The sequence below is a fragment of the Nicotiana tomentosiformis genome, chromosome 11 (genome assembly GCF_000390325.3).
Source record: "Nicotiana tomentosiformis chromosome 11, ASM39032v3, whole genome shotgun sequence".
NCBI classification, from domain to species: Eukaryota; Viridiplantae; Streptophyta; class Magnoliopsida; order Solanales; family Solanaceae; genus Nicotiana; species Nicotiana tomentosiformis.
Genome location: NC_090822.1, coordinates 104,855,027 through 104,867,237, shown reverse-complemented (window position 1 = coordinate 104,867,237; position 12,211 = coordinate 104,855,027). Strand labels below are relative to the sequence as shown.

At 36.3% G+C, this 12,211-nt stretch overlaps 1 protein-coding gene across 1 annotated transcript; it reads left to right on the top strand.

Annotated features, from left to right (window-relative positions):
* Positions 1 to 737: 737 nt before the first annotated feature.
* On the top strand, positions 738 to 12,004 carry LOC104099885 (protein transport protein SEC23 D). The gene is made up of 14 exons (XM_009607020.4): positions 738 to 1,181; positions 1,293 to 1,352; positions 2,264 to 2,317; positions 2,408 to 2,580; positions 2,702 to 2,888; positions 3,132 to 3,277; positions 3,355 to 3,509; positions 4,013 to 4,094; positions 4,180 to 4,295; positions 4,713 to 4,811; positions 5,882 to 6,005; positions 9,433 to 9,710; positions 10,977 to 11,191; positions 11,289 to 12,004. The coding sequence occupies exons 1-14, from the start codon at positions 854 to 856 to the stop codon at positions 11,498 to 11,500; spliced, it is 2,229 nt and encodes a 742-aa protein (XP_009605315.1). The 5' UTR covers positions 738 to 853; the 3' UTR covers positions 11,501 to 12,004.
* The last annotated feature ends 207 nt before the right edge of the window (positions 12,005 to 12,211 follow it).

Genomic DNA, 12,211 nt, shown 5'->3' with positions numbered 1-12,211 from the left:
TGAATTTTTAGTCTAGTTCTTTGCTATTATAATAATCTAGTTCTTTGACTTTATATTATAGTTTAACTGATAGTTTTTTTTGCTAAGTACAAGAGTCTATTTCATGTTAAAATTAATTTTAGTTGAGTCCTTAAATTATTCATCATTATTCATTCAATCATCATTAATATATCTTGACAAATGATAGATTTCTCAAACAACAATTAGTTTGATAGTGTACGTTGAAAATGTAATCGCCGAAATATGTATTTAATAGTGTATGCCTCATATTTAAAAATAAAAATCCAATAAATAACCAAAAAAAAATCGAAAAATTGGCAAAAACTTACATAAACCGAATCGATAAAAACTGATTTAATTGATTTAGTTTAGCTCTAATATTTAAAAATTAAACTTACTTGATTTGACTTTATTTTTTAAAATAAATCGAACCAAACCGAACTATAAACGATGCATCATACATACCTAAAAACTAGTTGCAAAGAAAAACATTTTGCCCTCTCAAGAAAGGAACTAAAAAGAAAAAACGAACAGGTACTTGAAAAATGATGATTTTTACAAAAAGCCCAACCTTTTTTTAATATTGCAAAATCCGCCCCTTCTAAATCAAACGTGGACTGCCTCCTAGCTGGGATTCAACGTGTCAAACGACCATTGGCTCATTACATGTGTAACGCAAACAGAAATTTAAAAACTTCCCCTACTAAAATACGCAGAAGCGTACATTCCCTTATCCTACACCCATCTTCCCCCCTCAAAATTTCCAGATCAAAACCTCCAAAAACCCTTAAAAAATAAAAAACTTTTGCTCAACATTTTCCTCCATTTTCACTGTCTCTAAACCCACGCGCTAATGGCGTTACGTGCAACAGTTAGCCGGTTTCCCGGTGACCAAGACGCACTGGAAGAAGCAGGACTACCGTGGGGGGTAACAGTTTCACCGTTCGCCAGCAAGGACGAAAACGGGAATCCACCTGTTTATGGATCGGACGGTCACTTATTACCCCGATGCGAGAATTGTTGGGCTTACTATAACACATACTGTGAACAAGAACAATGGGCTTGGACTTGTGCACTTTGTGGGACCCTTAATGGGCTTTCTTCTCAGGCCGTAACCCGTTATTCGCTCCCTGAATCTTGTCCGGAAAATTTATCTTCGTTTATTGACCTTGAATTGCCCAGTAAGTGTAGCACCCTTTAATGCAAATTTTGATATTTGAGGATTCCCTTTTGTGTAATTTTGGGAATTTAGATGCACTGTTTTGAATTTATTTGTTTTTGGATTGGTGTAGTGGATGAATCTGAAGAAATGCAGGCGCGACCCGTGTACGTGGCAGCTGTTGATCTTGCTTGTAAGTTATTATTATTAGAATTTAAGTTATATACAGTTACAATGTAATGATTTTTTTACTCCATCAGTGTAATTTAACTTACTCGTTACTTTAAGTTAAATAGAGTTACCTACCGTTACCTTTTAAATGACTTGATGCATATAACTTAAACTGTTATATTATTGCTTTAATTTGATTGTGGCAGTTAAATGATGTAGGGACTATGTCATTATTTAATTTTGGGTATTGAAGGGATTTTTCTGTCTTTGATTTGCTGAAATGTCTTAAATTTTTAAATGTGGTTTGTGGTAATCACTAATCTCTATGTAGTTTCCAAGTATAAATATTTTATTTTGAAGCGGAAAAGACAAGGTATCGATTGTCCCAAATCAACCCAAATTCAGTTGGTTGGTTTGTTGAGTTTTATGGGAATGGAAGTGTTGTGGTTGTTGGTGTTCATGAAGGTTGTGGCTTGTTGGGAGTTTGTAGGGGATGGATATCACATCTTAACATTAAAAAGATTGTAAAAAGTTTTAGTTTTGAGAGCTGTATTGTTATGCCTAGAGACAAGACGTTAGCTACAAGCACTCCTACACAGGTCTTACTTTGTAGATAATGGTGTTAAAGTACACAAAGGGTCACTAGCAACTAACCAAACAGGGATATTACAATAGATTATGCAGATGGAAAATGACAACTGAAATCTATCTTCTTGTCAAATTTCATGTCAGTTGGCCTTCTTTATTGACACATGTATGTGTGTACGGTATCATAGTTAAATTTTATTGACATTACTCTCACTTGGCAAGCTTTATTTCCATTGATCTTTGAGAATTATCTTAGATTTTACATTAAGAACTGATGCATTTTGTGGAAAGTAGATGTGGAGTATGTTGCTGTTATTGATTAATAGGTGTTAAGTTCTTATGCAGCATCGGAAGAGTTTTTGGAACTTGTTAAAAGTGCACTTTTAGCTGCTTTAGAAGGTTGGTTATTGATACATCTTTTGAACATTAAGTTTATATTCTTTACTAGACGGAAGTTTAATTTCTGTTTTCTTTTGTCTTTTGATCAAGCTCTTGGGCCTGGATCACTATTTGGGCTGGCTACATTCAGCCATAAAATAGGTTTGTATGATGTTCAAGGGCCAATTCCAGTGGTGAAGAATGTGTTCATTCCTCATGATTCTGATAGTGCCTTGTCAATGGAACTTCAGGATGTCATGCCCCTACTTTCGTTTTTAGCTCCAGTATGTCTGTTTGATTCCTTTCCCAGTGCTTTTCTTTTTCTATCTGGACTGTAAAGGTGTTTAATTTTTCAATGTCAAAAGGATGAACATGCAGTAGCCTTAAATCAGTGATTTGTTGTAGGTGGATACCTGTAAGGACCGCATCGCATCCGCACTTGAAACATTGAGGCCAACAACTTCATGGGAAAGGACATCAGGTGCAGGTCAAGGATTAGATGGAGTTTTTCTGGGTGGAAGAGGTTTTGGAGCTGCAATGGAAGCCCTTTTCAATTATCTTGGATCAGAATATGGAAATACATTTGCATTAGGTATGGCAATTTCACACTTCTTTCTTTGCGTCAGTGACAATTAATGATGCACCTCTTGTTGGGTTACTTTTTGTTACTGTAATTTATTAATTCAGGCATCCTTTTGTTCTTGCTGAATCAGCCTTTTTCCAGAATGGACAGCAATCTGAGAATCTTTCCACTGAATTAGTAGTTCCATAGTATCTTGCTTAAAGATATTACTCAGTGACTTTGTTTTTTTCCCCCAATTGAATCAAAATGCAGCTAGAGTTTTTGCTTTTCTTTCGGGCGCTCCTGATATTGGAGCCGGCCAACTAGATACAAGACGGTATGGTGAGCAGTACGCTAGTAAAGGAGAGGATGCAGATCGAGCTTTACTTCCTGAACAAACTCCATTCTATAAAGATCTGGTACTAGCATAGTTCGTGACTTATTGATTTTAGCTAATTTGCATTTGAACATTAAGCATTAAAATGTATTTCAATAGGCTGCTGTGGCTGTTCAATCAGGTGTTTGTGTAGACATATTTGCTGTGACAAATGAGTATACTGATTTAGCATCACTGAAGTTTCTGAGTATCGAGAGTGGAGGCTCCTTATTTTTGTATACAAGCAGTGATGACTCCACACTTCCTCAAGACATGTGAGTATAATACTTGCTATTGCTATGATTATGTAATGTATGTGAGCTTTTTAATCTAATTCATCATTAAGTTTGTTCTGAAGTTTAAGAATACATCCCCCCCCCCCCCCCCCCGGGAAAAAAACCCACCTACGCAATACATCCCTCAAGTTTGTAGAACTGTACTCAAAACTCCCCTGATTAACTTTTCCATCTCTTTTGGCTTGTAATGAAAGTGTCCTGCCGGCCGAAAAAATCTAACTTATCGCTGAAAAAAGTACCGCTTTGGCTTCACTTCGGAACAAGCTTTTTCTTGGTTTCAAAATTTCACCAATATGCGTACTTAGATTTCCCCTCGCTAAGTCTTTGTTGCATCAATTAGGGATTCAAATTTGTAGGTTCAATCGAGCATCAACCATCTTTAACACCCAAATTAGGGCATGGAATCCTAAGCTCCTTGTTGATTACCCAACTTGGTGTTGGTGTTGGTCAGTTTACATAACACTAGAATGATATTCGTACAGGTACCGCATGTTAAGTCGACCATATGCTTTTAATTGTGTCCTAAGGCTGAGAACTTCGTCAGAATTTCAACCGAGTCATTCTGTAAGATCTCTGCTATCATTTTTATTCCACAGATTCTTATTCTACTATCTCGATTGGCTCATAATTCTTGCACTATTCTCTACAGTATGGGCATTTCTTCCCAGATCCGCAATATGAAAATGTCCAACACATAATTTGCTGTGATTCTTTTGCTACATATGCCTACGATTTTGAATTTGCAAATAATGTTGGATTTTCCAGGTAACATATCTTCTGCTTTTTGTACTCCTTTTCCAAAATAATTTTTTTGCTCATTGTTTCTTGTATGAACTGCTAATTATTACATGGAACTATGCTTGACTAAAAAATTGATGCTAAATTTATTTGCACTAGAAGAAACTTTTGATAAAAGCAGTGCTATTGGCCCCTTTAGTAAAGCTGCGTGCTGGTCTTAATGACATCAAATTAAATTTGTTTGTTTTCTGCTCGGGGGTCCAGACCTTGTGGGATTACACTGGGTTTGTTTATTGTTGTTGTTGTTTTCTGCTCTGGGGCAATGCATTTATGGGTTCCTCTGCATCTTGCACACATTTAAGTTTTTGCCAGTTCCAGTGAAAATCCCTTGTTGAGCCAGATTTTTATTTTTGCTAATAATACAAGAATACTTATCTTCTGCAGGCATACTTCAGAATTGCCTATGGTGCAAATTGCTTTTCAGTATACTGTTGTTGTCCCACCAGATGAACTTGCAAATGCAGGATCAAGTTCTACAACAAGGTACGGTTATTCTTACTAGTGGCCTTTATGCTGAGTTGATCATCAACGATCAAAGCTTTAAATTTATTCATTTGTAAATATAATATTGGGTTTACTTATTAGAACTCAACAACAAGAACCATAAAGTATGCAATTATATTTTGCATCTGGACAAGTGGCTTGACAGTTCTGTTTTGGTTCTAGTTTAGCTTTTCCTGGTTGGGTGCTTTTTTTGTGATGAAGTAGTTTCATTGATGGCATCAAGAAGATGCACAGAGTACAAAAGATGGTAAGTAGAAAAGAGAGTTTGTTAGCTCCAGTTCATGAAGTTCTATGCTAAAGATAAGGAGCTAACAAAATCCATAAAGTCATCAGGGGTATTTACAGGGGATAGATTGCTCCAACCGAATAAACATAAAAGAGATCTAGCCTTAAGGGAGTGGTTTGCAATTGATATTTCATCAAAACATATGCAGTTCCTTCCTGTCCAGACACACCAAAAAATGCATGCAGGGATCATTTCCAGATTTTCCTGATGGACCTACCAACTTTCTGGAACTCCAGCATTCATAGGCATCCTTAATACTCTCAGGCATTACCCAACTGATCCCAAAAACTGACAAGAGCATGCTCCAGATATCTGCAGCTACTGTACAGTGTAGGAGAAGGTGTCTGTTTGGTTTCTTTACTTTGGTGACACATCTAAGGTTGCAGTGGATGTTTGACAAGCCACATATTATATATGGTGTTTGTACCTCTCAGCCCCAAGTAAAAGTTGATTCAATTTAAAAGTACATAAGCGAACCAATTACTTAAGACAGCAAAGGAATGTTCTAGAAGTAGAGAATTCTGGAGCTAATGTCTGTCAGAATTGCAGCTTAATCCTACCATTTCTTCATTATATTGCATTCCTCTGGTTTCGTTTTACTTTTTTTTCTTTCTTTTTAATTCTAAAACTTTTTCTATAATTTAAAGTGCTCTAGCTTTGAGCAAGAAATAAGTTTCTCCTTTTGCTTTTCTTTTTCTGGTGGATACCCTTTTGGGATCATCTTCTATTAGATATGCTTTAAGCAGTGGATGTGTTTGTGCAGAACAAAGCATTCCCTCAAAAGGAGATTAAGGATTCGAACTTTGCAGTTTGGAGTAGCTCATAGCATAAATGAGATTTATGATGGTGTTGATTCTGAAGTGGTGCTTTCATTACTTGTCCACAAGGTATGTCTTACTTTCCTTCATACTTCACTTTAACCGAAATTCATCAGGGCTATTAACTGGAATCTCTTAGGATTGATCTCTTTCTATTTCGACGTGAACTTGCCAGGCATTTTTCGGTAAGTTAATTGATACAAGATGGTGTTATGTGCACAAAATTATTATAACACAAATATGCTTTTAGAATTGTGTTGTTAAAGGCTCGTTTGAAGTGCGCTTAATCCCTGAAGTTAAGCAGATTGGTGCTTTGCCTCACTTAGGCAGTGTATAGTGTTGGCACCAGGACGTATGGTTGCACCTAATAGCCCATGGATTTGTTCTTGAAGAGTGAATCACTAGACAATAAACATAGTTGAGGAAGTAATATATTATCAACTCTTGTCTATTTTATATGGCATTCTTTTCCCTTTTTGGTCGCTTGAAAAAAGATTGACTCTATTTCTATATTTCGAAACTCTTTAATTTTAATATTCCTATTTTACTCATCATACATATTTAGCTTATGTGTCAAGACTTTTTTTTGATCGGTGAAGTAAGTATTTTATTGATGTAAAGCAAAATTCCAGCATTAAGGAAATGTTGGTGCCAAGTACATCCAAAAGAGAACTTCACAACGAGTGTTAAGAGCTAAGAAAGTCAACTTATGTGTAACTCTTTCATTCATTCATTCTTAAACTTTGTGTTTTGTCAAAAACATTGTCATATAAAATGAAAAGGAGGGAGTATATGTTACTAAAAAGTTGTAAGTGAACATTTTAGTGATCGATAATTAGAACCTATAAATTTACTGTAGATAATTAGTCAAAAAATCTGGATTACAATATTAACACCACAATTTTGCATCCAAATAGAAAATTAAAATGATTTTTGAGCTTGATAGATACGATTTTACATTATATATTTCTTTAATTAAAGTTTTTAAAAGTTGCTTTTTGATAACCGAGAAATTCCTGGGAGCCAATAGGTCATGATTCGAAACTCGGTGGATAATGAGCCTGCCCCTCTACCCTTAAATACAAAGCTTTTTTCTGCTGCATGGTCCGAACTTGTGACATGTGCCTAACCCTGCTGCATTTTTACCACTAGACCAAAGTCCGGGGGGACTTGGTTTTTAAAACTTTTTTGCCAACATAACTGGTATTTGTGTTTATTATTTTTTTAAAGGCCAAATACATAGACAACCCCTTATCTCGGCCATATTTTTTTATCTAGACACTTTAACTAAACCTATAACCTAGTGAACACTTAATATGTATTCAAACTATACCTATTGAATACACTTTGATGACATGGCAAGTTGCGTGTTTGTCACCCAGCTTGAGTGCGTACTCAAAATATTTAATTCCAGTGGAATAATTTTAGACTTTGGCAGGAAAAATGCTCCGACAACTTCTAGCTTCTCAGTCTTCCATTTTCGTTCTCTCTTTCCCCTCAACTCGCACGAATCATTTTCTACCCAAAAGCCTTAGTTTTTGACTAGATCAGTAGATCTAAAGCCTTACTTCCACTAGAGATTCATCACCGGAGACCTCCATAGTTTCAATCCAGATCTGGGATCGAAACCGAGCCCTTCCTCATACTATTTCTCTGTCTTTTTATCCCTAAATCCTTTCCTAAATGCCTTTAGAAACTATTTCACTTTTCTCCATTAAACTTAAAGCTTTGATAACTTAAGACAGTAAAGAGAGCATAAGGTGGTGCTCGAAATTTGTATAGCGTGGAGGAAGTGGGTTTGCCGGTGATACCGTGATAGTTGTGTTTTTTTAGTTTTTCTTATTTAATGCCCTTGCCAGAAAAATGGCCTTATCAGAAAAAGTGAAGCTTAATTCGCTAGAATCCTTTTTCGGTCATCTCCCTTTTCTTTCTGATTTTGATTTTTTCCTTTTGCTGATGTGTCTTTGTATAATTGGTTTTACTTTCCATGTCACAGAGAGTGATATTCACGTGCCCCAAGTTATTTAGAATTGTAAAATATGTGTTCAATAGACACAGTCTGAGTATAGATCAAGGGTTTAATTGGTTATGAGCTTAGTTAAGTGTCTAGATGAAATATATGGCCAAGTTCAAGGGACTGTCTATGTATTTGGCCTTTTAAAAAGATATTTTAAACTTAATTTCCATGTTTTTGTAGCATACACAATAGATCTTAACGCTTTTCAGCGTTTTTCACCTTGGACAACTCTAGAATCCCCAAGATCTGGTCAACTATTGACATAACATGATAGTTCTTGTCTACACAAAAAAGTTTAAATAAAAGAATTTTGACTTTATGAGTTGAGCTCTCCACTACTTCAGAAGCTTATCTATTCCTCCTCCTCCATATTAGCTAAAAGATAAATAAAGGTTCTGTTTTTCTGATAGTGATCCTTCTTGCTTTAATTTTGTACATCTCCAGCTCGGTATTGTCTCAACTTGTGGATGTTTTGTTGTTGTCTTAAACAATCACAGTCCAATGTTTGGGGATCAATTTGTTATTTGATCGTTACCCAACACAGCTTCTCTTTTCGACCCTCACTATGCTACACTCACAAACAAATCAGTAAAAAATTAATAACACTAATAAAAGATAAATCTTACAAAAATTAAACACTCAAAAAACCTTTTGGAACAAAACTTTAAACTTCAGATTCATCTACTCCTAAGTCCTAACATAAGAAATCTACTCTATAATATGGGTGAGCAAAACCAAAAGAATCAAGATGTCATTGATAGGAGAAAACTTGTATAGAAAACTTGTTCTCCTACCTTCTTTTTGATCTTGGAGAAATTTCCTGTGCGCTTCTGGCCCAACTTCGCTTGGCGCACAGATTTGTAACTGTGGGGAGTATGGGCTGCTGCTCTTCGCTCCTCCCAACTTAAATACCATACTTTGTCCATGTAATGGTTATTAGCCATGATACATCTAGTGCTAGATGCAAAGAAATCCTTTTCCAAAATGAAAATCACTTCTTTATCGCCTTTAATGGTTCCTTTAATGGTTGTATACACTACCAAAATCCTCTTTCTTGCGGCAACTAAGTGAGACCTGCATGTACTGATTTGCAAACCTCACGAACCGTTCGATTGGTTGGAAACTAGACTTCAAAAGTTGCAATTATTTCCAACTTATTGACGAAAACTCATTCTGGATGATTCCTGTTGATGCTTTGATATCAAAACCTGGCAGATTGATAGCATAGTGCACGCTCATCGACAAAAATATGATAAAGTGAGAGTAACTCTTGAAATGCCTCAAAACTTATTAAGTCCTAAGCTAAAAGTATTTGGTAGAGTATTAGATTTTATCTTTATAAGATCAACACATCATGTCTGTTCTTGCTTGATCTATATACTACAGTAGGCCCATTAATATTAGAAGACAAAATCATGCTTTCTTAATGGAAGTTAAGTTTACTCTTTACTTATGCTAAATAATTTTCCTTTTTCTCAGGTTATTTTAGCCTCATTGGAGCAAGGCGTTCGAGAGGGCAGAATGTTACTTCATGATTGGCTTGTAATTCTTACGGCTCAGTACAATGATGCTTGCAAGCTTATTCAGTCTGGGCATGGAGGTTCAAGCATTGTTCACATTGATGTTGCATTCTCTCAATGTCCTCAACTGCAGCCTTTACCCCGCTTGGTCTTTGCTCTATTACGAAATCCTCTTCTTCGTTTACATGAAGAAGGCGTGCATCCTGACTACCGAATATATCTTCAGTGTCTTTTCAGGTATCAATATGTCCCAAGTGGGTTATTTTCTCATAGTATACAAGACTAGAGTTTCATGTACTTTTCATGAAAAAAAGACTAGAGTTTCATATCCTTCTTTCTCGCTCTTTTTTGGGATGGTGGGGAAGAGGGTGAGTAGGGGTGATATAGAAGGTGGGGTAGAGGTTATGTCATTGCAATAAACTAATTCAGCTACTGGTGATACTTGTTTTTGAGTTTCAACTGGAAGTTAGATATGCAGAATGCATTCTAGGTTAACTGTACTTCTGGAAACTAAGGGAAGGAAGAGAAAGGTAAAGTGCGAAGAAGGAAAAGAGGAGCAAAGAACTGATTCGTGATTTGAAAGGCTGCTAGCAGGAAGCAATTCGAGAAGGGAGCTTTTGTACAAATCTGATCCAGGACAATGGGATAAGATGGAACTACGGTTTTTAAAGTTGGGGGTTCAATATTTATGAAGGAACCATATCAGAAAGAGAATTCAAAGGCCTCAGAGAAAGAACGAGAGAGTGATCAGCAAACTTAGTCTAAGGAAAAGGGATCAGATAAGTAGCTGGGGACTGAAATACTCTTTTTGGAGATTCTGGACTTTTGAACCCTCATGATTTTAAGGGAGGAAAATTTGGTGGGCCTAAAACGAAGCTTATCTGTCTCTTTTTCTCTTTATACTTCTTCTCTTTCTTAAACCAAAAATCGGAACGGAAAAATCGAGTACTTTTCTCTTCCCTTCTCTGCTTAAAGAAGTCTTTGCAATACTTCAAATATCTAGATGAAGGGATCAAAGCTCTTTCAAGTAGTTTCTTCAGCCTTTTACCTATTTTAGTATGGACATGGCCTAGTGATACCCAAACCCTTTGTTCCCTTTATAAGGATGCAGCTTTCTTTATTAACTTGTGGCCTAATAAAAGATGATTTATCATTCTCTGGAATGAAACTTGTGTGGTATTTACATCTTACTCCAAAAGATTTGGTCAAATAGAGATGGTACCCTTTTTTCCCATGTGTTCTGCTTAAACATCTCTTCAACAGCTGATTGGGTTTCTTTTTTAATGGTGGTGCATTCGAGAACTTTATGTTGTCTCTGGAGTAGGGACAATTGTAGTTTTTGTAGCTACATTAAAAGAACAGACTGAGAAAGTATGATTTTTCTTCATCTGCTCCTTAGAAACATTAGCTTTAATTGCTGGGTGCGACTCTTTTTTGCTGACAATTTTTTGTGGGTGATGGCTGGTAAATCTAATTGTTAACTACTTTGGACTTTTGATGCAGCGGACTAGAACCTTCTTCTCTTAATCGTGCTATATATCCATTGTTAACCTCATATGCCTCGCCAGACAAACAAGCATATCCTCGACATTCCCTGAGCCGGGCTGCACTGATAACAAGTGGCAGTCCCATATTTTTTCTGGATGCATTCACAAATCTTATTGTGTTCTATGCTTCAACAGCAGACCCTTCACTTCCTTATCCACCACCTCAGGACTGTAAGTAATGTATATTATTTCATTGTTACATTAGGTGTTACTTGATCCATAGTGTGGATGCATTTTGAGATGTGCAAATGTTGATTTTGATAACCAGGTTTACTGAGAACAACAATAAACAAGCTGAAGCAAGAGAGATGTATCACCCCTAAACTTACATTTATTAAGGGAGGACAGGATGATACGACATCATTTGAGAATTATCTGATAGAGGAACAGGATGTTGAAGGAAGTGGCTTCACAAGCGTCATGGGTTTCGTTTCATTCCTCGAGGAGATCAATCAAAGTACGCTGGAATACATGAAATAAGTTGCCTCCAACCTTCTGTAACACAGGTTATGACAAGAGGCGCGTTCCTCCAAACTTACTGTACAATTGGACCAGAAACAGTTACATCGTTGACGATCAAAGCACAAACAATTATATCTTAGCTTCATTCCAAGAAACTTTTGCAACGAAAGGTTACATGTAACATTACACCAAGCGATGATTACTTACTCAGAGCAGTTTTACTGATATCACCACCCACCACCACATCTTCATACATTTCTCTATTGTTCTACTGGTTCAGCTTCAGACTGTAGGTTTGCTCATCCAAATTTTGTACCAGAAGCTGGCTCAGACTGCCCCTTTTTTGGTGGATATTTTGAATATAGAAGAGAGAGAACTTTAAGTTCTGAACTTGGATATTGTTAAGTGTCTGCTTTTTCCTCTTCGCGTTGGTCATGTATTTTCCCCCCTTTGTTCTGTGAAATAAACTAATCTCTTTTGCAACGAATGTTCGTGAGAAGTTAAAAGTATTTTTTCTTTCAATTTTGGAACAAATGGTAAGTTTTATTGCACCAGTTAATAGCTCGAAAAATGAACTTACCACTTAGGATTATAAGGTTCTCAATTTTGGAGGAACTATAATCTTCCTATGTGACTGGCCTCTTATTCCAAGGGCTAGGACAGATTGCATTAGGCTCTTAGGAACTTGCTCGAGTTCCAAATCAACATATTTTAAATCATTTTGCAAGT